Source organism: Eretmochelys imbricata, chromosome 2, assembly GCF_965152235.1.
Source record: "Eretmochelys imbricata isolate rEreImb1 chromosome 2, rEreImb1.hap1, whole genome shotgun sequence".
Taxonomy (NCBI): domain Eukaryota; kingdom Metazoa; phylum Chordata; order Testudines; family Cheloniidae; genus Eretmochelys; species Eretmochelys imbricata.
The window spans coordinates 114,237,613-114,262,125 of record NC_135573.1 but is presented as its reverse complement, the minus strand read 5'-3'; the positions used below and the strand labels follow the sequence as shown (position 1 = coordinate 114,262,125).

At 43.3% G+C, this 24,513-nt stretch overlaps 1 protein-coding gene across 2 annotated transcripts in view; it reads left to right on the top strand.

The window, feature by feature from the left end:
- The window catches only part of GCNT2 (glucosaminyl (N-acetyl) transferase 2 (I blood group)), a 73,638-nt gene that overhangs the window by 7,008 nt on the left and 42,117 nt on the right, over positions 1 to 24,513 (top strand). The window contains exons 2-3 of one of the 2 annotated variants that reach the window (XM_077810648.1): positions 11,821 to 11,890; positions 13,431 to 14,587. In XM_077810648.1, the coding sequence (XP_077666774.1) occupies positions 13,666 to 14,587 (922 nt within the window). In that variant the 5' untranslated portion in view covers positions 11,821 to 11,890; positions 13,431 to 13,665. The remainder of the gene's footprint in view (positions 1 to 11,820; positions 11,891 to 13,430; positions 14,588 to 24,513) is intronic. The other variant, XM_077810649.1, reaches the window with a different exon arrangement.

Sequence of the window (24,513 nt, the reverse complement as noted above, 5' to 3'; positions counted from 1 at the left end):
AAGAAATAATATGTTTAGGAAATAGTCCCCTCACATTTTAGAGCCATCGACATCAAGCAACCCTCTCTAGACAAAGAAAATCTCTCCAGGAGCTCTGAGCCCAGTCTCTTCTTTTATGGAGCTCAAAACACCTGGTGGGCAATTATTGATTGAAGGAAATTAGCTTTCAATTATCCTTCCCATACAGTATCACCTGCTCCATTTACAAATCCCTGGAACTCCCAGCTTATCCAATTAGCATCCCCCGCCATCAAGCATCCCCCTGACCCATCCCCTGCCATCAAGGATTAGGAAAGCAGCTTTCCCATAGGGATTTAACCCTTCACCTGGCATGTTAACTGGTATTAGACATACACTTTTAGGAAAAGGATATTTTTGCCCCTCTTCTGAGTGATAGCAAATGCCTGAGACCTTGCAGGTCAGCTTCATAGTGGAGAGAAATCAGTGTAGTAGAATCTGGGTATATTCTAAGTATAACTTGTTTTATTTACATAAACACTAGTCCTGGAACAGAAGTGGTCATATAGCATGCAAGGTAATCCCCTCTTTCAGGAATTTCAGCCAATGCCTAGTTACAAGGGAGGAATTCTGCCTCAAGAATTTATTTCAGACAGCAAATTCTCCTGGTCCTCCCTCTGCCCAGGACAAAATCAGCACAGCTTCCCCAGGTGAAATATTTGCTTGCATGCTAAGAAAAAGAACTTGGAAGACTACTTGTAACAGTGCAACCTGCCACAGAATATTGTGTAAAAATATAAATAAACCCAAGCAGTGCTAGGTGAAAGGTCACATTTCTTCATGTGGAACAGCTAGCTCTTTATGAGACTCAGTGTGGCCTAATGGATAGAGTACTGGATCAGGATATGTGGGTTCTATTCCTGACTCTGCCACTGGCCTACAGAGTGACCTCAGGCAAGTCTCTTTCCCTCTCTGTGCCTCAATTTCCCCATTTGTAAAACAGAAATAATGATACTGACCTCCTGTTGCAGTCTGTACCCCTGTATTCATGCCTTTTACAGGTCTATGATGAATTTCATACAAAGTATGCCTTGTGCGGTGTCATTTGAAAACTCATAATTTGCTGACCATTATTGTCCTGGTAAAATATGTGTGTGGCAACATTGCACATACAATTATAAGATTCTATTGTATGATATAACTAAGACATGTTCCAAGTCTGGGGATCAGTCACAAACCGGTTCCCCAGCGACAAAAGGTTAGCTGATGCCTCAGTCAGGTGTCAACAAAATCAAATGGACCATCACCTGGTTAAGTATTCATTCGTTGGACACACAACAACCTCACTTCTGGGCTAGAAAGCTGTGAACTCAAGTATCACTGCAGGACTTGGGTTCATACGCAGTGCTAACATTGTAGAGCACTATGCACTGTCAGAGGTCACCCCACTGAAGCTCCCAACTTCCCCGGGGGTGTAATATGTTTTCTTTAACAGAGCCATCTGTGTAGACATGACTGTTACTGGTACTGACTTTTACTAACACGAGTATGGAGGGGGACACATTCATATTGACACTTTAAATAAATTTTATTAATAGCCTGGTTTAACACGATCTTTTACAGCTGCCTGTGAAAATGGATGCCATGACCCCTACCATGAGGGAGTCTGAGCTGGTTCATTCTTCCATTTTGTCCTTTTCCGGATTTTCCTCTTGAGATCTGTGCCTCAGACATGAACAAAAACAGCTGATGCATGATATATTTACTCTCACAGGGCTAGCAATGTATAAGTTCTCAAAGGCCTCTAGAAAGGCATTGTCGAGCTGTTGAAAGATTTTCAGAAAAGAAACAGTGTAAGCACCCCACTGCTTGTTTTTAGATTTACTCAATCCTGGGTCAGTTCCTAACCCTAATACACCCCATCCTCAAACGTCACTTCTTAATCATTCATTTACCTAAGTGATGTTCATCTTGTCCGCCGGTGACTCCCCCAAGCCATGATCGCCTTCCACCTCCAGGGGGGTGGATGATGAGAGGTTGTCACACTCATCAGGGTGCCTCATGAGGGTTTGGGTTTCGGGGTCAGGTTCCGACGTATCCATCAATGGTTGAGTCAAAGCGTCCTCGTCGGAAGTGTCGCTGATGTAGCGCTTTCTCCACACAAGTCCAAAGGTGCTTGGGGCTAAAACAAAGTCCAAAGTTCTCACGGCGTGGTGAAGGAGTCCATGTTTCCTCTCAGCCTTTCCACAATTTCTAAAACATACGTTCTTAGTAAGGGATGGCCTCTTCTGCCCGACACTGGGACTTCTGGGGTGATGGTGCTGCACTCTGATTGGCAGAGGGTGGTGGGAGAAGTTCTTAGAGGGGTCACACGACCCTCTTCTGGGCGGTTCATCCCATTCCAGAACCTGCCCTATTTTGGTCAAATCTGCTCTCAGGGCAGTCCTCTGCAGCCGAAACCCATCAGAATTGGTTGAGAGTAGAGGGAGGAGTTGTTAGAGGGGTCACATGACCCACTTCCGGACGGGTCACCCCACTCTGGAACTCCCCAATTGGTCAAATCTCCTCTTGAGGTGGTCCTACAGGGGTGAAATCCATCCTGAATGGTAGAGGGTGGTGGGAGGACACATGGTCACATGACACACCTTGCTTCCAGTCATGTGTCTGCCTTGACACTGGAAGTAATATCCCCATGGGGCAGGACTTCCAGTGATAAGTGGGCACTGCTTAAGGGGTCAAAGGGCGGGATTAACATTTGATTGACAGTAGGGCCCTTACACTACTATCCTCAACAAGGGGTGAACAGAGTGGTACAGACTATCACAGTACCACATTAGCGCAGCTTTCCAGCTGCCTTTGTGTTGTCTGAACAGTGCAAAGCAACTAGAAGCAGGACCAAAGATCTAGCCACATGTTCTAAGTACAGAAGGAAAACGCTTGCCATGAAGAGGAAAAGCCTATGAAAAAGTACAAAAAAGGAATTTGCTTATTGAATCTTGTCTAAAACAGAGCTCTACACCACAGCATAGGCAGATGGATCATCATAAAGTATTCCCCCAGTATATCTTCATGGGTGATAGGGGGCCTCCAGAAACCACCTCTCCTTTATTGCACAGAAACAAGGAGGAGTTGGGCAATCCAATATTCCAGCCCTCCTTTCCCTGAGGCTTATAAAGCAATCCAAGTCCTTCTTGCACAATCTCCTTTCACCACCAGGTTTCTGGATATTGTTTGTGTGACCTGAATGACAAACTCCTACCTGAGTTGAGACAACCTCCAGGCTCAAGGCCAAATTCCCAAATTAAACCTCTCAGTTTCCCAGGCCAGGCCTCTGGAATTGCACTCAGAACACTCTGACCTCCCACACAGGTGTCTGTATGAATGGAAGCATATTTAAGGTCTGCTCCTGCTCCCACAGAAATTAAGATTTTGCCATTGATCTTACAGGGTGTAGAATCAGATCCCTAAACAGGGTGTCTCACTTGCACAGGCAGTAATTCCACGGAAGGCAAGGGTACTAAACAAGCGTACATGAAATCAGAATCAGGCCCAGAAAGCATAAGCAGGTGCAGTTTCAGAGTTCAGTTTTAATCTTGTATGTGTGTTCTTATTGAAGTTCCAGAGCATGTTACCACAAGTTTTACAGAATACATCAATTTATTGCAAGAAGCCTACATTTAGGCATTGAGGTAAGACCATTTTGAGCTATATTTCTAAGTTTATATAGTACCTCCATGCTGAGGAAAGTTAATTGTTCCCTTTCTTCAATTACAACCATTGGCATCAAGTGCTTTACTTATATATTATAACTATTTTATATAAGTATTTGAAGCTGATGACTTCCCTACCAAGAATACATTTGCAGATGCACACCCAAAATGCCTTTTGGATATGCTCACTTGTGTTTCTCTCTTTGAGGTGTGTCCAAAACCTGAAATGGCATGACCTGTTTTAGGCAGCTGAGTGTGTACTGTGGTTTCAAAAGGAGCAGGAGTTTCGCTTCTGCTTTTATTTACCTAGCCAGAACTTCTCCTGATGGAGAACAAAAAAGGCCTTACCCTTTTTCACTAATACAAGAAGCAACTGATGCAGAGATTAAGTGGGAAGCCAAAGGAATGAAACTGGATGGAGGAGTGAGAAAAGAAGGAGGAAATAAATTCTATTAATTCAGTGATCTGCTCAGGTCAGTCACTCAGTTCTCATTCCTAGCCCCATCCCTGTCTGTGCTCTGTTCTCTGTCTCAGACCTGTGCTGCAGCCAGGTAGGATTCTGAATCTCTTTTGGTTTCCAAGTTAGTTGTGACTTTTGGTCTCATATATTAACCATCGACTTTCTGTCTATGCATAAATGAGCCACAGTACATTATGTCCAGAACTATACAGTGTATACTATGGATGGGGTTAAGAGTAGCCATAAATACCTGTTAATTCATCAAGAACATACTGAATATTTTGGTTTTATATTGTTCACAAACCCAAATCAAACACATATATAACGTATTGCATACTAATGCACGAGCAACAGGTTGTTACTGAGACCAGTAGGGAAGCTGCTTTGTTATGCACTGTATACAAGGAGCTGGAAGAAGGTGTGTCTAACATGGGATGGACCTAAGAAAGTCTCAAAGAGATTTAATCAACTTTTAGGTCAGTATGTGATAAGGAGAAGAGGTTAGATGAAGTGTGGTCTACTCAGTGCTTCAGACAGTGGGCAGCATATTATCTGTTTAATTTATTGTCTTATGAGTAAACTACTTCTTTGTGTGGAGAGAGAGGCTGAAATGTTGGTGTGAGGAGCATGTGGACACCAGAAATGATGCTTGGATTTGGGTGGGAGGACCTCAAGGGGGGTTGAATTATGGAGGGATGGTGGGGAGACACAAATTTAGCATCTTTGCCTGAAAAACTAACCCCCCCCATACATAACTAAGGAAACATGTGCCCGTCATCACCCTAATCATTTTGCTTGTATGATGCACCCCTTCCCCTCCTTCTTTAACTGGCTGTTCTTCTGAAATTGCACACTTTGGGATAGGGAGCTTATCTTCCTCTCTATCTGGCAAGCACATGCCATGATCTGAAATACAGATAAATATCATATTTGGACTTATGCCATATAAATGTGATGCAAGCAGAGACTGAGATTTAGCAAGGTGCTTAAGCCTATGCCTCACTTTAAACGCAAAAAGTTTCACTGAAATCGTTGGGATGACCCACAAGCTTAAAGTTAGGCATGTTCTTAAGTACTGTCCTGAATCATGGCCTAGTATCATACTCGCTTTGTTTACGGCTTTGGCTCAATGGATGGAGCACGAAAAAAGAGAAAGACAAAGGAAAGTGTAGGTCCTCTACTTAGCAGGGAAGGAGAGCTAATAACTGATGACATTAACAAGGCTAAGGTGTTTAATGTCTATTTTGCTTCAGTCTTCACTGAAAAGGTTAACGGTGACCAGATATTCAACACAATTAATATTAGCAAAAGCGGAGAAGAAATGCAAGCCAATATAGGGAAATAACAGGTTAAATAATATTTAGATAAATTAGATATATTCAGATCAGCAGGCCCTGAGGAAAATCAACCTAGGGTACTTAAGGAACTAGCTGAAGCAATCTCGGAACCATTAGCAATTATCTTCAAGAACTTATAGAGGATGGGTGAGGTCCCAGGGGACTGGAGAAGGGCAAACATAGTAACTATCTTTAAAAGGGGGAACAAAAAGGCCTTGGGGAATTATAGACCAGTCAACCTAATTTCGATACCTGGAAAGACATTGGAACAAATTATTTAAAAAATCAATTTGCACATACCTAGAGGATAATAGCATTATAAGGAATAGCCAGCATGGGTTTCTCAAGAACAAATCATGCCAAAACAACTTAATTTCCTTCTTTGACAAGCGTAGTGGATAGGAGGAAGCACTAGATATGCTATAGCATTCTCATAATCCGGACCGGATTAACCTTTTGTGGGCCCGGTGCCAAACACATTTGTGGGCCCCCATGGAGGCAATGGAGCATGGTGCGGGGAGGTCAGTCCCCAGAGCGAGGGGACACCCAGAGGCAATGGGGCATGGCGTGGCAGGGCCGGCTCCACTCCGCCCAATGCAAGGGCACTATTTACAAACCGGCAGTTGCCAGACGCATAGTGGCCTGCCCGGCCCTGTGTGGCCAGCATGCCTCTTCCCCTCAGGGGCAGGACAATGCCACACCACACAGCCACCCCACCCAACACCCCCCAACTCCATATGGCCAGAGCCACCCCAGACCCACTATGCCCGGTGCCCCCCCAGACCCACCCACAAATGCAAGACACCCTGCACAAACACCACCCCTGCCCACAGCCCCACAACTGCCCAGTACCTCCCACATTAAACCCCCACTCCCTAGTGCCCCAACACAGCGGGGCCTTGGGGCGCAGTGCAAGCGGAGCAGGCTGGGGCCCCTTGTGAGCATGGACCCAGCTCCATGGAGCCACTGGAGCCATTGTAAATCCGGCTTTGCTCATAATCAAACTAGAGAAATGTGGTCTAGATCAAATTACTATAAGATGGGTGCAAAACTGGTTGAATGACAGTTATCAATTGTTCGCTGTCCAACTGAGAGGGCGTATCTAGTGGGATCCTGCAGGGGCCAGCCCTGGGTCCAGTACTATTCAATATTTTTATTAATGACCTGGATAATAGAGTGAAGAGTACGCTTATAAAATTTGTGGATGACACCAAGCTGGGAGGTGATGCAAGCACATTGGAGGGCAGGATCAGAATTAAAAATCACCTTGGTAAACTGGAGAATTGGTCTGAACTCAACAAGATGAAATTCAAAAAGACAAATGCACAGTACTCCACTTACGAAAGAAAAATCAAATGCCCAACTACAAAATGGGGAATAACTGGCTAGGCAGTATTACTGCTGAAGAAGATCTGCGGGGTTATACTGGATCTCATATTGAATATGAGTCAACACTGTGATTCAGTAGCAAAAAGGGCTAATATCATTCTGGGTATATTAACAGGAGTGTCGTAAGTAAGGCATGGGAGGTAATGATCTTGCTCTACTCAGCATTGGTGAGGCCTCATCTTGAGTACTGTGTCCAATTCTGGGCACCACACTTTAGGAAAGAGGTGGACAAACTGGAGAGAACCCCAAGGAGAGCAACACAAGTGATACAAGGTTTAGAAAACCTGACCTATGAGGAAAGGTTAAAAGAACTGGGCATGAAAAGAAGACCAAGGTGGGACCTGATAACAGTCTTTAAATATGTTAAGGGCTGTTATAAAGAGGATGGTGATCAATTGTTCTCCACGTCCGCTGAAGGGAGAACAAGATGTGATTGGCTTAATCTGCAGCAAGGGAGATTTAGGTTAGGTATTAAGAAAAACTTTACATCATGCAGGTAGTTAAATTGTAGATTAGGTTTTCAAGGCAGGCTGTGGAATTCCTATTATTGGCAGTTTTTAAGAACGGGCTGGAGAAACCCCTGACAGGGACGGTGTAGGTATACTTGTTCCTGTCTCAGCGCAGGGGTCTGAACTCGATGACTTCCCAAGGTCCTCTCTAGCCCTACATTTCTGAAGTTAATACTTCCAGGAGACATAATTTATTCCACGTGTGGTTGCTTTCAAGCACCTTCTATACAGGGTTTGTGCCAAAGCCATAAGCTAACCCTAGGTAAGTAAGCAAGATTTTTTTTTCTTTTATTACAGCTTGGAGATATAATAACATTTATCGTGGACAATGGCCACTCCTTTCCCAGGTTACATAGGCAACTGAGTTTAGATATATTTTCGCCCAATGACCTAGAATTTAATTTTGAGCTCATCAATACATGTAGTTTACAATGTTCATCTTTAATAGATGATTAAACCTGGTATTCCCCTTTGAACGAGTCTCGTGAACCCTGATCCCACAAACACATGCTTAGCTTTGCGCATGTAAATACTCTCATTGGACTCATGTTCACAAAGTTAAACACATGCATTTATATTTGTAAAATGAGGTCTTTAATTCAGATCAGTTACGTTGGTTGCGACCACAAGGCAAATAATAATTAAACAAACAAAACAATAAAACAAGGCGCTTTTTTCATGATTCTAGTACAACAGTAATTTATAAACTCCAGTCAAATACGATAAGTTTTTAAAATGGAAGCCAGCTGGCCCTTGCATCAGCACTAACGGGTCCTTCAGGGGTTCTCACAACAATTTTTTTGGTGGCCTCAGAGTGTGGCCACCAACTCTTGCTGGTGGCTGCTCTACAATTTTTCCTAAAATACTCAACTTTAGGAAAAACAAATAAATATGCACATATACATGTCCAAATCTTTGTCATTTATTTATGTAAGGGTTTGGGTTTTTTGAAAACTCAATAATACAAATAATGTACAGTTGTCTCTATTCTTTACTGGGCCTAAACAGAATAGAAACAAAAATAAGGTGCTTTGCATGATGTTTGTTGTTGTTGTTTCTTTTGCTTTTTTAAAGACTTGCTAGCTAGTAAGTCTGCTGCTATGAAAAGTGATATATGTATGTTTGTTAATATCATTTTTCACAGCAGCAGTCTTGCTAGCTAGCTGGGAGGCAGTGAAAAGTGATATTAACAAACATACAAATATCACTTTTCACAGAAAATTTACAAAGCCCAGCAAACTAGGCCCTGGATGGGGAGGTGGGTAGCAAGGCATTGGAGGCCAGGGAGATGGATGGGGGGTTGGGGGAGGCAGTGAGGGTCAGTGGGTCCAGGCTTAAGCTCTGCAGCTGGGGACCAGAGCCAGTACTGGGTTTACCATGGCGCTGGCCCAGGCACCAAAGGGTCCCCGGCTTGGCCCGCTCCTCTTCACCCCCTGCTCTCTCCTTTGGATACCAGCACAGACTGGTGGGGGCCTTCGGGGGTGGGAGCCATCAGTGTTAGTGTACAGCTGATTTTACATCCATTGGACTCACAGAAATCCCTTTCCGGTATCCCCTTGCACCACTGCGATCACCCCTTCGCTATAGATGGGAAACTTGATTGACATGTGATCGCTCTGATCAACAGCTGGGGTCCCCCCCAACCCACACTTCTCCCCTTTGTGTTGAAAGGGGACCTGGAGCTCAGTGCCTGTTGCATTCCACAGGTGCCGGGGAAGGCAGCGCAAGCTGCGATGTGAATTCACGTGCTCGCTTTTAGTCCACAGCCCCAGCTCTGCCTGCACGTTGGGCATCAGTGTAATTCTTGCTTTCTCCCAGGAAGATCAGACTCACTCCATGTGTCTGACCCCCCTCCCAGGAAGTGGAGAAACCGGAATAATTAATAAATTCCAAGGTCAGAAGGGATCATAGAGATATAATCTCGTCTGCCCTCCTCTAAACCAGCCTAGAGATCTGTCCCCAAATCATTGCTACCGCAGAGCTTTTAGAAAAACATCCTGTCTTGATTTAACAATGGGCAGTGAGGGAGAATCCACCAGAACCCTGGCTATATTGTTCCAGTGGTTAATTGCTTTAAAATATAAAGGGACTTGAGTTTGTTTTCTTTGTAATAATGTTTCTGCCACCCTATCCAGGCAAGCAACTAGTGAAGTGAGATTGGAATACAGGGGAAGAGGCATATGAGCCAAAGCAGCCAATGGCTTATATGAGCATTAATGTCATGATGTGGGTTGCACTAGTTGCTGGGCAGCGACTGTTTAACTAGCATTTCAGCGGGGAGCACTTCTAGTTTCTGCATTTCAAAGTCTGCCTTTGCTGCAGAAGAAATCCAGCCAGTGATCAATCTCCAGTCATTATTCTGAACACAGCTTTGGGATTAAGAGGGGAGAGCCAGAAGGAGTATTTAGTTTTTCAAGGAGGCTCTTCTGCTATTTTAGGCTGAAAGGGTGTAGCAATAATTAGTGACAGCACAAGCTAATCAACCTATTAAACTAGCCAGAACCAGCCTGACATGGGGTGAGGATTTCTCTTCTGTGTCTGGAATTATGTTGACAAGCTCCTCCAGCCCAGACCCAAAAACTATCCCCGCCCCCGCCAGCTGGGTCCAGGAGCCTGTGCTTCTGAACGCGGTTCTGCGTCAGATGGAGATTTAAGATGCAGGACTGAAGAGCCCACCACCCCATGGCTGTAGCCTGCCATCCGCCACCTGCCACCCCAGGGCTAAAGCCAGAAGTCCAAGCTCCACCGGCCCTAGGAAGGTGGGGAACTCACACGGGCTGCCTGCTCCTCTAGCATTTCTGGCTCCAGAGAGGGGCAGGGCCCAACCCCTGCTGGTAGCCCTGGGGAAAGGGCTGCTGCTTCCCTCCCTGCCCCTAATCACTGCCCAGGAGCCTGTGGCAGCAAGAAAAGCCCCTGGTGGCCACAGTTGAGAAATACTGCTCTATGATAACTGGTTTTTAATTACAGAATAGCCAGTGATTTTAGTTTATTATCCATTTATTGTGTGATGTTATGATTAATTAATATAATGTAATATTTAATCATTGCATGTTGAATAGAGTTAAGTTGTAGGATTATAGAAGTCTAAGATTGATCAGTATTTAGAGGGAATCATGTATTAGCTATCTAAGTAAGAAAGGCTGAAATGCAAGACCTGTAGGATGAGGCCTGTAAAATTTTAGCTTAGCTATTTTAGGCTTTGAAAACAAGAAATTCTGGCATAAGAAAGTGCCTGAAGAATAACCTGATGTCCTAAGATTATCGGAAAAGAGGTACCAAGTGGTAATATTGTGAAAAATTAGCCAGAAGATTCATTTTAATGTTTTAAATAATAAAAATGCTCTAGAGGCACATCTGTCTCCAACATGTGTCTTAAGCACAGGATGCGAGTTGTGCATCAGTGCTGATGAGAATAAAGAGAACCTACATGATTGATCGAAATCAGGATCCCTTATGTTTCTAGGGGACATCAGACCAATAAGGAAAAAGAGCACTGACACTTTCATGTGCATGAGCAGAATGTAGGTATAGGCAGAATCACATTATAAAAAGGGGTGCCCAGAGCGGGAAAATTGAGCTTCCTATGGGAGAACTCCAGCAGGAACCATCCCTTTACTGATGGTCAATCTATGAGAGAGCCAGCAGACTCTAACCCTATCTAGGAGGATGTGAGTACGTCTGTAGTTATAACTGGTTCATGGATATATTTAGGAGCTGTATATGCTGTGATATTTGTAACTTTGTTAGTAACTTTAATAAAACTGATAAAAGATAGTGGACCTTGTTCTTATGGTTGTGTTACTTGCTCACGGTTTCATGTGTTCCTATGACTCTAGATCTAAAACAAGCAGAGTTAACTCTGTTGAACTTGAGACTGTAGGCGTCAGAGCCGAACCCTCAATGGTGTAATATAACATCACTAAATTAACTTTAAATGAAAAAAAGGTTGCAATAGCCTACTTTCCCTAAAGCCGGAGTACTACTGGAGGATGAGTTAGATGACACAGTTCTGTTTGCACTGCAATGTCTGATGGTGGGTTGTTTGTACAGATCTGTACTAAGATAAGCACACATCACTATTGTAAATGCTGTGGCTATTCAGAGAGAGAGCGAGCGTGTGCCTCTGTAACAGGAATGCTTGCTTTACAAAATGTGCTTGGCTAGCAACTAAAGGGGTCACTTAGTTGCTCTCTTTTTTGTTTAAATCTCTGGGTCTATTAGGAATTCACAAATAACAAAAACTACCACCTCTCGTTAGGAAATTACTTTCCTGAAGCACAAAGGTGTATCGAGATGGCAGCAGAGCAGGAAATGTTTTATCTGGTCTCTGATATTTGTTTAAATGGGGTTTTCTAGCCTTGAGAAGACCTGACATCTGGATTATTTGTAACTGTATTATTGGATCACGTGGCCTGAGCTGGCATTTTCACTGATGTGCTGTTTTATCTTTCCTCCAGTTTGTCTGGAGTGTTGGTGCATCCCTGCTGCATTGTGCCAGGGTGCGTGTCTGTATGCTGTCTCACCCAGGTAGGCTTGTCTTTTCTTCTTTTTGGGTGGTCTGGTTATTACTGGCTTGGAGTTGCAAGAGAGACAAGGTGGAGGAACAGATGGAGTTGTTAATGGTGACTGATGAGAACCTGGGGAACAGCAGAGAGACAGCTAAGAATAAGACTTTAGTGGACACTGTGTTGAAGAGTTTTTGTTCCTTCACTACTTGTCGCATATAATGTCACATCCAGGTGCAACATACCACATTGGACTTGGATTACAGTAGAACATTTCTTCATGCTACCAGTGAAGATTAAAGCAAAGTACAGTCAAAATTTTTCATTAGACAATATTGGATCCATGAAATTGAAATGTTCATGAAAACACGGCTCCCTGGCAGCCGATCTGATGAGTTGCAAGGCTCCTGGGACCTGCAGCTCTCTGGAAGCTGGCCTGATGGGCTGCCCAGGTCCCCTGGCTCCCTGCCTACCTTGTCAGCCTGACTCCCCGAGAAGCTAGGAAGTAAACTACAAATTCTGTTTTGGTTCCCCCAAAACTAATTATTTTAAAAATTTTCCTCTTGTGAAAAATTTCAAATCTTCTCCTTTTTGTCCCATTTCAGGACAATTATTTTTTAAAAATTCAACAATTTCCATAGGAGGGAATTCTGTTTTCTGGGCAGCTCTAAAGTACAATCGGAAAACCAAGAGACCACAAGGCCCAGGGTGGGTCTCAAAAAGCAAACTCCACTGAGGAGCCAAAAGAAGCATGCTTGCTCTCCCCATTGCAGAGGTAGCAGCAATGTTAATAACTGCTTTAATGGAGTGGATTAAATGCTCATGAAAAGTGCCAGACCAGCAGCTGTAGAGACAGCCTTTATTTGCTATAACTAAGTCCTTTATTTGAGCACAGAATAGATAAACTCTCCCCCAATTGTTCCACAAATATTTCTAACCTTGAACAGCCTCTTCTAGGGATCAGATTTCAGAGTAGCAGCCGTGTTAGTCTGTATCCACAAAAAGAACAGGAGTACTTGTGGCACCTTAGAGACTAACAAATTTATTAGAGCATAAGCTTTCGTGAGCTACAGCTCACTTCATCAGATGCATAGAATGGAACATATTGTAAGAAGATATATATATAGATATACACATACAGATAAGTTGGAAGTTGCCATACAAACTGAGAGAGGCTAATTAGTTAAGATGAGGTATTATCAGCAGGAGGAAAAAAAACTTTTGTAGTGATAATCAAGATGGCCCATTTCAGACAGTTGACAAGAAGGTGTGAGGATACTAAACATGGGGAAATAGATTCAATTTGTGTAATGACCCAGCCACTCCCAGTCTCTATTCAGTCGCTGGCAGCCTCTGCTGATTCTGCTAACAGGAGTGCAAATTAATTATTGACACTTGTAGTCTGTGTGGATGATGGTTATGATACGGAAATGATAGAGAAGTTTCTAAAAAAAAAAAAAGTCAGTGGGTAAATGGTGATCAGACATGGGCATTCCAAAATGTTTAAACCTGTATTCTCTTTACCAAACCACTAACTGGAATTATATCTGTTTAAATCTTAGAATGCAGTACAAGAGTTTTCAATCTACAAGCCCATTGAGACCCTTTTCATCAAGATGATGGTTACAGATGTTAAGGACAGTAAAGGAAATAGTCACATAGCAAGCATCAGAATGAACAACATCCTCTTCAGCTCTGTACGGAGGCAGCCGATAGAGCGAGTTGGTGGATGATTTATGTTTTGTACTCTGTTCTTTTTACAATATTTTAAGCGGGGAAAACTTTTTAAAAGTAACAATGAATTCACGGATATTTTGCTTTCTTGTTGTGCTTGTTCTTAGTATTTCAGTTTCATTAGTTCTTTATACTATTAGTTCACCTGAGCAAAAAAACCTTCGGAAGTTGAACCTCTCAGGGAGTTCTATCTTAGCAGAAGCCTGTAATGCACTTATTAAAGAGAAGGCATTTTTTGTACAAGAAAACATATTAAAAATGTCATTTGGGAGAACCAGTTGCACCAAATACTTAATTCAAAATCACTATATAACCAGCCCTCTCTCGGCAGAAGAAGCTGCCTTTCCTTTGGCTTATATCATAACCCTTCATAAGGAACTTGATACTTTTGAAAGACTTTTCAGGGCTATTTATATGCCCCAAAACGTTTACTGTATCCATGTGGATAGGAAAGCAACTGCTCAGTTTAAGCAAGATGTGGAGAAGTTATTGAACTGTTTTCCCAATGCTTTTCTTGCCTCTAAAATGGAGCTAGTGGTATATGCTGGAATATCCAGACTTCAGGCAGATTTGAACTGCATGAAAGACCTGCTGGAATCAGGAGTTCGGTGGAAGTACCTTCTCAACACATGTGGACAAGATTTCCCCTTGAAAACCAACAAGGAAATAGTTCAGTATCTGAAAAAATTTAAAGGGAAAAACATCACTCCTGGACGTCTGCCTCCTGCCCATATTCTCAGAAGGACCAAATATATCCACAGGGAACAAATATATAGTTTCACTTCTTTCATGCTGCGGACCTTTGTACGAAAAGCACCACCTCCACACAATCTGATCATCTACTTTGGCTCTGCTTATATTGCTGTCACAAGGGACTTTACCGAGTTTGTTCTCAGAGACCAACGTGCCATTGATTTACTTGCATGGTCCAAGGACACCTATAGTCCAGATGAACATTTCTGGGTGACACTCAATTCGATACCAGGTATGTATGATTTTTCTCCCACTATGTACTCTCTATTAACCTATGTAATCCTTCTGCCTAACAGGTCTACTGTAAGGCAAACAAAGTGGATCGTTTTATTTTCTATTATTTAATTATAAATGGGGGGCGAGAACTTTACTTCTAGGCAGTCGTAAATAGATGATTTATATAAAGGTGTGTGTTATGTATAAAAAGAAGGAAGCAATGTTAATTGGGATGGCTCACATGTTAGAGATGAAGCCAATATAAAACATATTTCATTAAGTACATATCCTAGTCACTTATTAATCATAATCATTGCCCCCATCCTGCAATTGGATCAGTGTAGGCAGACCTCATTGGCTTCAGTAGGGCCTCTATGCAGGCATTAAGTGTACTGCTGTGCGTATCTGATAGCAAATTAGGGGCCTAAATTTGATTCTAACATCAGATTACCTAAACACAGGTTTGCAAAATGCTCCTCACTCTTTTGTGGGGGGAAGTCAGTTTTTTGGCAATAAGCAAATTAAGTAATGGTCTTTTTTTTGTGGTTTGGTTTTGTTTTTTTTTTTTCATTCTTGTCAATCACTGATGCCTGTTACTGTGAGGGGAAACTGTTTTCTATCACTCTTTTTGTTTGTAGTGTAGATGGGACAACATGGTTACAGAACTGTATTAAAGGAATCATGTTACATGTTAGGGGCTTATTCCTTCACCCGCTTACTTCCCTGGTCCTTCTCGCATGAACAGAGAGCAACAATACCCGAAGTCCAAAGGTGCAAACAATTCAATGTTTATTGGGATGAACTTCCAACAAGCATGATTCCAGTTTCCTTCCTTAGTGTCCCCCTTCCCAACTCTGAAGCCACAAAGCCTTACCTGTATCCCTGTTCCCATTCCCCCCCCATTAGCAAAACATGATTCCAATTTCCCCACGCCCATCCCCTGTTCCCATCCCCACCTTACTTCCTGATTGACTGCAGACTATATAGTAAAACTTGAATTCTGTTTAGCTATACCTTAACCAATCATTTTCCTGAAATTTAACTAACCAATCCTAACATATTGTAACATGATTGTTTAACCAATTATATCCCACCGCCTTAATTAGTTTACACCCAGCAAAATTAATTATACAGCAGACAGAAACAATTACAGAACCAGACAGAGGCCATGCAGATAAACAATAGCAAAGAGGGAACTATAATGACAAAACAATACAGAAGGGAGGATTTCACAACTACATCTATAAAGACATAAGAGTTTCCCAGCTGTGTCTATTGATGTGAGTTCTTACCGAACAGGATGCTATCAAACTAAGTTTCCTTTTACATCTTCTAGGCACTTCCCTTTCTCTGGAGGCAATACGCCTTATCAGGACAGGGTTGTATTCCTAACAGCCCAATAGCACCGTATTTCAATGTGACTAGTTTGGAATGTAAGGATGTGACCGTTCACTTCCCAGCTTATGGCTGCCTCCGCTGCTTCGCCAAAGGCCTTAGCCTAAGAACAGGGCCTCTGACTGTCACGGTAAGAGAAGGCCCTTACGCCGGCAGACAGTGATTTTAATTCTTTCTTTTATACCTCTATAACTAGCTAAGTGATAAGAATGCACCTACATTCTTAGAGTATAGGCCTTTACAGACAGGCCTGCATATCTATATCCTAACACTACAGTCTAGGTAATGATCTTACATGTTTCTCTAACAAGGTTCTGTGATAATGTCCTGTCCACACTACAAATCCAAAACCATGGTAGAACACGGAAGGGCAGGGACTCTCTGTTACTGTGTGTTTGGAGAGAGCCTAGCACAATGGGCACCCATTCTTGGTTTGGCCCTGGCCAACTACTGTAATAAACATAATATATACTAAAAATAATGCCTCTGACCAAGCCAGACAACAGCATACTGTCATGGTTAGGCTTGTAATGTAGATGGGCCTTATTGCTTTAGTTCATTCCTCCTTCCACCCTCAGGGCCTGGTATTTGGAAAACTCTTATCTCATCCTCCAAATCTTTTCTCTTTGGCTGGATGGCTGTTCTGCTGTTAATCAGAATGATGTGACACAAATACCTGCAATGTAAAGTCTTAATGGAGGGGGTAGGGGGGAATAGCAGCGTGTCGTTGACTACTATTTATTTTGACTTACAAATGTGCCAAAGTCACCACAGGCATTAGCTTTAGTTGCAGCAACTGCCCCCTACTTGTAACCCCAGCACTCTTTCTCAAGTTATCACTTTCACTTTCCTGCATCAGGATCTTGTGTGATTAGTTTGGCTGTTTCCACTCTGCTTCAGGTACTATCTCCCCCAGTAACGGCATAAATGCTATATCAGTTTCTGGGGCGATAGTAAAATGAATAGTAGATGTCAATCCATCAGCTTGTTGGTGATTCCTTACTACCCCTCTCTGGTACTTACTCTTTGTCTCCCCCTTCACCTCTATGATTTTGACCCCTGTTGCTCATGAGGGTCAGATTCAGCTAACTAAGCCTATTGCAGTACGTGGGGTTTCTCTTTTGACTTCCATCCCCCGCCACCCCACCCTGCTGCACAAGTTTGATTTTCAACAAGCATAAAGTAGTGTGACCGGTGAAGCCACCTTGAGTAGTCATTACAGTTGCGAAACGTGCATTCAAAATGTGTTGCTATCTAATCAGAATTGCAGTTTAAACTCTCACTTTGCACAGGTGGAAGTGACTGCACACAATTACAAGGCAATGGAGAATCAGGTCTTAAAAGTATCCATGGGATGTATGTTTTTTAAAGGCTAAAACAATTCAGCACAAAGACACCATTATATTTTAATGTGAGTGACCTGTAACAATGAATTTTGTGTGTAAGCATTGAAGAATGAGAGAAAAGGTCATCTTGTAGTGAAATGAGTTACTGCATTAAGGAAACAGCTTGGCCCAGATCTGGCCATGAACTCTAGTCAGCCTTTTTAGCTGCACAGTCCTGCCCATTCCAAGGAGCAAAGATTCCTCTTTGCCGTACTGCTCACATTGCAGTTGGCTCTTGGGAATGAGACCAGGGGAACTTTTTACCTGCTCTGGCCTAGTGGGACGACTTTCCTCAGCTATATCAGTCAGTATATGCAGCTGTATTCCTCAGCAGAACATGTAGATTAGGTCAACTGGATGGAACTCATGATAGTCACCCATGCATGTTCGCAACAGGTAATGCTTGGGAGAGAGGAAAGCTGTGCAAAAGGAAATGCTCAATAACTTCAAATAGATGTAGGTCAAAATATCACAGCTGGGCAAATTCCTATAGAGAGGACTGTGTCCTAGTTGCTGAAACATGGATCTCATAAGTCCCTCTTCAAGACCTCTGGGGGTACATTACTGCTTTGTTTCCCTCATTCTCTGCTACACTAAGGAACGCTCATGAATAAGATGCGTAGGGCCAAATTCTAGTCTCACTTACATCAGTGTAAATAAGCAGTATCCCCTATCAGTTCAATGGAGTTCCTTTCATAAGCAGTAATTAGAGCTCGTCCGAAATTTTTTGACTTTGTCAGAAAACAGTCATTTATCAAAACTGAAAATTTTCCACAGTTGAATTTATGGTCACAACTGGAGAAACCATAGGCTGGTGGTCAGGGCACTCACCTGGAGACTCAGCTTGTAAAGAGCAAGGACATGAACCTGAGTTTCCCACATCAAGGCAGTGCTCTAACTACTGGCTGTTGGTAGAGGGGTGTGTGTGTGTGTGTCTGTCTCCCTCCCCAGAACAAAAATAGTTAAACCTGGAAATATTTCATGGAACAGAATGTTTATTTTCAGCCAGCCCTAGAGATAGTGAAGTTCACTTTCTTCATTCCTCATATATAAAATGCAATTTAATGGCCAAAAGGTCAGCTTTTCCACTGCTTTGTTCCTTGTGGGGTCATTTACGTCTGCATAACAACATTTCACATCCAGTTGTCATAGTTCAAATGACTGCATGAGGAAGAAAATAGTGCAACATCAAGCCCTGAATTTTTAAATTGGGACACCTAACTTTAGGCACCCGAATTTTAAAAGTCTGCCCAACAGTGCCTACCTGACTCACATGGTTGACATGAAGTTAGTGTTAGTTAAAATGTTTAAGGAACTGAACAAAGTGCTAAGTAACATTAAGTGACACTTTGAAAAAGATTATATACAATGAAAGTTCTACAAGTTGAAGTAGTTTAGTTTATTCTTTTTTACCTGCCAGACAACTCTTAAAAGAGAAAAATCTGTAATTTGTTTGTATAGGGATAGATCAGAATGTCATCATTGCTGTTTATAAGACTAAACACAAAAAGGCAGAAGTGGCCAATTTCAGAGTGGTACATGCTACTTGTTGTACGATACTCACTGTGTGGAACTCACAAATTACTTGAATAGGTCTGGTTTCAGAGTAGCAGCCGTGTTAGTCTGTATTCACAAAAAGAAAAGGAGGACTTGTAGCACTTTAGAGACTAACAAATTTATTTGAACATTAAGCTTTCATGAGCTACAGCTCACTTCATTGGATGCATTCAGTCTGATTTCATATCCAGTAGAGGGCAGTGTTATGTAAACCCAGACAGCTAGACACATTCATGGAGAACATACCAGCATTCTGTAAGAGTAGCTGTTTAGTTGCTTCCCTTTGTTGCCTTCGATGGATGCTTCTGTCAAGTCAACCCCTAGCTCTTCTACTGACTCGGCTGCTTCACTGCTGTTGACTTCTGCTGCAGTGAGAGGATTCAAGGCACCAGTTACACTGGACAGTGTCCACGCAATCTTATTTTTCCACTAATTGCACCTTGTGGTCAGTAAGGCAATTGCTCTTATCCAGAACTCCCGCTCTGGTCCAGCTTGAAACAGAGTCCTGCTGAACAGCAATCCTGAATAGATATTTATAGATTCAATGCAGCAGCCTTTACCTTTAGGGATATTATTGCATGATGACCTGACTTCACAACTTTATCCTGAGCCACCACAGGGAGCATTTCATTTGTCACTTTTTCAGCATGGTAGAGGCATCTCTAAGCCCTCCCCTTCCAAGGGTTGTGCCCCCTCCTTCCCTTATTTGAGATCCTGAATCAAATGGCATTGTGGTTTTTCAGTCACTGATGTCTACTCCAGACACACAGTACCAGGTATCTGAGTAACTCTTCACATGGGCCATTCCAATAGTTGCTGATGGTGACTCTGCTGCATCAACAACTTCTAGTTTCCCTGGTGTGGCTTCCTTCTACTTGGGCAATTTCATCCCCGGTGGCCTTTGTTTCCCAATTGGATCCCAGGCCAGATGACATTTGCAGATGGTGGAGACAACCTCTCTCATCTGACCCATGGGACACCTGCAAATAGCTTGCACATGGGCCTCTCCAATTTTTTAGCAACTTCCCTAGTAATACTTCTTTGCAGTGCTATATCTGGTCTAAAGAAGTCACCCTGGGCCTGGGAATTAACAGCAGGTACCTTTAGGGAAACCTCAATTTCTACTTTCACTTTTTAAATTCTGCCTATATGTTCCATAAGTTTATCTAGTATGTTTTCCTCCTTCACCAGAAGGTTACGAAAGTCCCTTGTTCCACTGTTTATAAACTGACTTTTCACACAAACTCTCTCATGGCTGGGAATAGACCCCTCTTTGCATTGCCAGTTCCAGATTTGGCACAGCACATTCTGCTTCACTCAAACTATCTTCTTAATGCACACAAGTAACTCTGTAGGGGTTCCCCTTCCTGCCACCTCCTGGCTTGCCATTCCTTCTGGGATTTCAAAAGGGCCAATTCCCCTCATAGTGGTCATATAAGTGTTTGCATAACTGTCTGCAATACCCATGATCCCCACTGGGAAGCTACTGGTAATAAAATTCAGCATCACCATTTAAGAACATTGCTAGGTGTTATGCTGCTTTCTAAGTCATCCACTCATTTGCAGAGACCAACAGCTCAAAGTATGCTCAGTACTCAGATTCCAGTTTCATCTGCATGAAATTTCTTCTCAGGCAAAAGTGCTTTTGCCATCTTGAAGCCACTGCCACCAGTTGTAATTCTTGCTTATAGAAACCAAGGGATTTATTGGGACACTGCAAGTAACAACTCCAGCACACACAGGCAGAACTAAACTTCTTCTAGCCCCTCCAAACCAAGGATACATCTACACTGCAATTTGATGAGTCAGTGCAGCACATGTAGACATACCTGAGTTAGCTTTGATCTAGGTAGTCTGAGTAACAATAGCAGTGAAGCCATGACAAGCCCACCTGGGACCCCGAGTACATACTCGGGCAGCTAGACCATTCATGTCATGAACCAGGTGGCTATCCACAGTCCTTCCAGGTGTTCCTGAGCATACTCCAAATTAGTCGGGGTCTAAGTGTTACCTAGCCCCATCCCTAGGAAATGGGCACAACACTTTTTTGTATGCATCTATTTTAAGAGACATATGGACACATATTTAACCTTTTGCAGACATAGCACAGTAATTAAATATTTTACAGATTACTTGTAAATGCCACATTCCACCAACTACCCTAACTGACATGTAGAGAGCATTAAAGTGGCACCACTCGGCCTGTTACTATGCATCTTAGTGGGGTTGTTGATAGTATTTATTTATAAGACATCACTGCAGTGGCTTGCCTTGTCTGCATGTGAAAACTGCCTCAATTTCCCTCACAGGTATGTTAATTTAACCAAATCTCTGCCCCTGCCAGATTCCTGTAGAAATTCAAAAGAATCAAACCTCCTAAGTAATCTTCTCCCCATCTCTTAAGGCCCCTTGCTGCAGAAAACACAGAGGAATTCCCCCCAATCTCAGCCAGAAGCTCTGGCCTTGAGCTCCCCAAGAAAGGCAGAAAGGCCAGTGTTGGAAGACAGGATATTGGGCTAGATGGACCATTCATCTGACCCAGTTTGGCCATTCTTATATTCTTACATGAGCAGCTAGATGAATTCCCATCCACATCATCTTGCCCAAGGCCCCTCCCTCACTTGCTCCTCCTTTAAGATTCCCTACCCTAATCAACAATCCCATGTAGTCCTGTCCATACATTCCTTTTTTGCCCCACTGTCCAATAGCCAGTCACCACACAGGCTCCTTCCATGTTCCTCACCAGGGAGACAGTTCATAATTCCAGTTCCTGCAGTCATTTCCCCCAGGAGACACCACCACCACCGCTCATCACAGACCTCATCCTCACAAGAGAAAAAAAGAATAAATGTGTATCTCTGCCTCCTTTCCCAGTATACCTTGCTGTACCCCCTAATTCCCATGGTCCCTCTGGCAAAAGGGATGCCATGTCTGACTCCTGGCACACAGAACAGGACCCAGGCACCAAGCTGGCCATGCTCTGCAAGTTACATGCTGCACAGCTACCACTGCATGGGTACACTACAGTTTACAGAGAAAGCATTGGTGTCATAGGGGGGGAAAAAGGCACATTTCCACCAGAAAGGTATGACAAAATTGGCCAGGCTAGTTAAAAACTGGCCAAGCAGCAACCCTATTGGGAACTATAACCCCCCTAGCTCTCAGCTGAAACAATAATAGGACAGTCATGTATGTGCAGCTTGTCCTTAAGAGGACCAGCATGCCTTGTTACAAACACCAATCCCATACACAGTGGCTGCAATACCTTGAAACAGGCTGAGGAGCCCACATGACACTACCCAAGGAGAGGTGGGAACTGTGGGAGAGCACAGCTTTCTCAGCCAAGCCAGCAGGAGGAGGGGAACCTGCTATTTGAACCGCTGGCCACACAGCACAGAGGCTGTTTAAGTACAGTTTAGAGTATTTATTGTCTTTAATCTTCCCAACTCCACGGTGAAGTAGGGAAGTACTATTATCCAAATATTACAAATGGGAAATGGAAGCATAGAGGGAGATTAAGCGACTCACTCAAACAGGATGTCTGGTAGAGCAGGGACTTGAATCTAGGTCTCTGTAATGGGGTCTCTGCAGGGACCTCCTAGCTCCTGCCCCCACTGGGCTGAGATAGTCACACAGAGACCTTGGTGCTGTGCTCACCTAGTGCTTTTATTTACAGGCTGTGCTCCCACCCCTTTCCACTATACACATATCCCCCTTCTTACAGTCCACCAGCAGGCAAGAGGGGACAAGCGCACGCACGCTCGCGCTCTCTCTCTCTCCTCACTGCCTTTCCTCTAATGCAGCTTCCCTCTTTCCAGCTCCTCTCCCTGGCTTCCTTCCCCTGGGCTCTTATCCAGCCCCAGCCTGATGAGGCCGTAGCTATTCCAGCTTCCCCAATCAGGGCCAGGTGATCTACCCAGCTCCAATTCACCTCCCTTAATTGGAGCTGGAGTAACAGAGGGTTGGCTAAGCAGTTTTCTGCTTAGCACCATCACAGTCTCCTAAGCTACTTCCCTAACCACTAGGCCATCAGTCCTCATTACTATTACCAAAAGCTGATTTTTGAAATGATGCCCACTGCAGCCAGTCAGGAAATGTGGCAAAAAAAGGGGAAATGGATGTTGCAAAAAAAAAGATTCACTAAAATTTGTTTCCATTTTTATCAGCTTTTTCCAGCCAGCTCTATCATCTTCTTCATGTATTTTTAAAGAAAGAATTAATCTCTCCTCCTAATGCTTCTGTCCTGATCTAGAAGTGAAAGGCTCTGTATCACATCAGCAATATGCTGAACTACCCTGTTTCCTTTCCACCCCATCAAGTCAAGCTGTGTGCCCACCATCATCTTATGAATTCTACATATGATTTCTTATCATGTCTACGTGAGTGTGAAATATTAGACTCACCCCACATTTTCTCAGGTCCTTAGCCTATTGTGAAACCAATGTAAATTGGCATCACTTCAACAGCTGAAGATTTGACCCAGTGCCTCTAGGAACAGGAAGGATCCAAAATATGATAGCATTCATAGTTTGCCACCATAGTGTTAGACTACCAAGAAATATGAGAGTGTGTATGTCTATCTGATTTTGATGGCAATAGTCTGACTGTAGGACTGAATGGTGAAACAAAAATCAGAAAAACAGCATAAATGTGGATGTCTCACCCAAGAGAGAACATGTGAAAGCTTATGCGGTGGTTCAAAGCAATGGATTCCCTCACCCAATAGGCAAAAGTTCTATCAGCACTCCACTACAGTTTCCTTCCCTCCAAGTGACAGCATCACATCTGAATGATAGCCATACTGCCATTGGCTCTGAAGTCATTTCTCCCTCAGAATATGTCTATACTAGAGCTGCAGGTATAATTCCCAGCTGGGGAGATACATCTGGGATAAAGCGTAGCCACAATTGTGTTAGCGGTGGGATGAGCTAGCCACTTGCACACTATCCCATCTGAAACCCTTGGTACCTACTCAAGCAGTTAGCCCATACTGCTGCCCACAATGCCATGGCTACACTTCTGCTTCACATCCAGCTCCACTGTAGACATACCCTCAGCCATGGGTCACAGAGGAATATGAGCAATTCTGAGGTGTACTAGCCAGTTACATTAGCTGATCCCATATTTTTACATGGAGATTAGCTCTGGAAGAGGAACATGATGCTGACATCAATTTTTTCCCAGAGCCTCCCCTTATTCCAGTGGTCCCCACATGTAGCTACCCTGCATCATTTTCCATGCTTATATTCCCCTCCATTCTTGCAGAGGAAGGGAACATGGAAGCTTTGGCAAGTAAGCCCTGATCCAGCAAAAGATTTAAAGGAGTACTTGTGGCACCTTAGAGACTAACAAATTTATTAGAGCATAAGCTTTCATGAGCTACAGCTCACTTCATCGGAAAGGGGGTGTAGGGCTTGGGGGGATATTTTGGGGGGAAGACGTCTCCAAGTGGGCTCTTTCCCTGGTTCTTTGTTTAACACGCTTGGTGGTGGCAGCATAGGGTTCAAGGACAAGGCAAAGTTTGTACCTTGAGGAAGTTTTTAACCTAAGATGGTAAGAATAAGCTTAGGGGGTCTTTCATGCAGGTCCCCACATCTGTACCCTA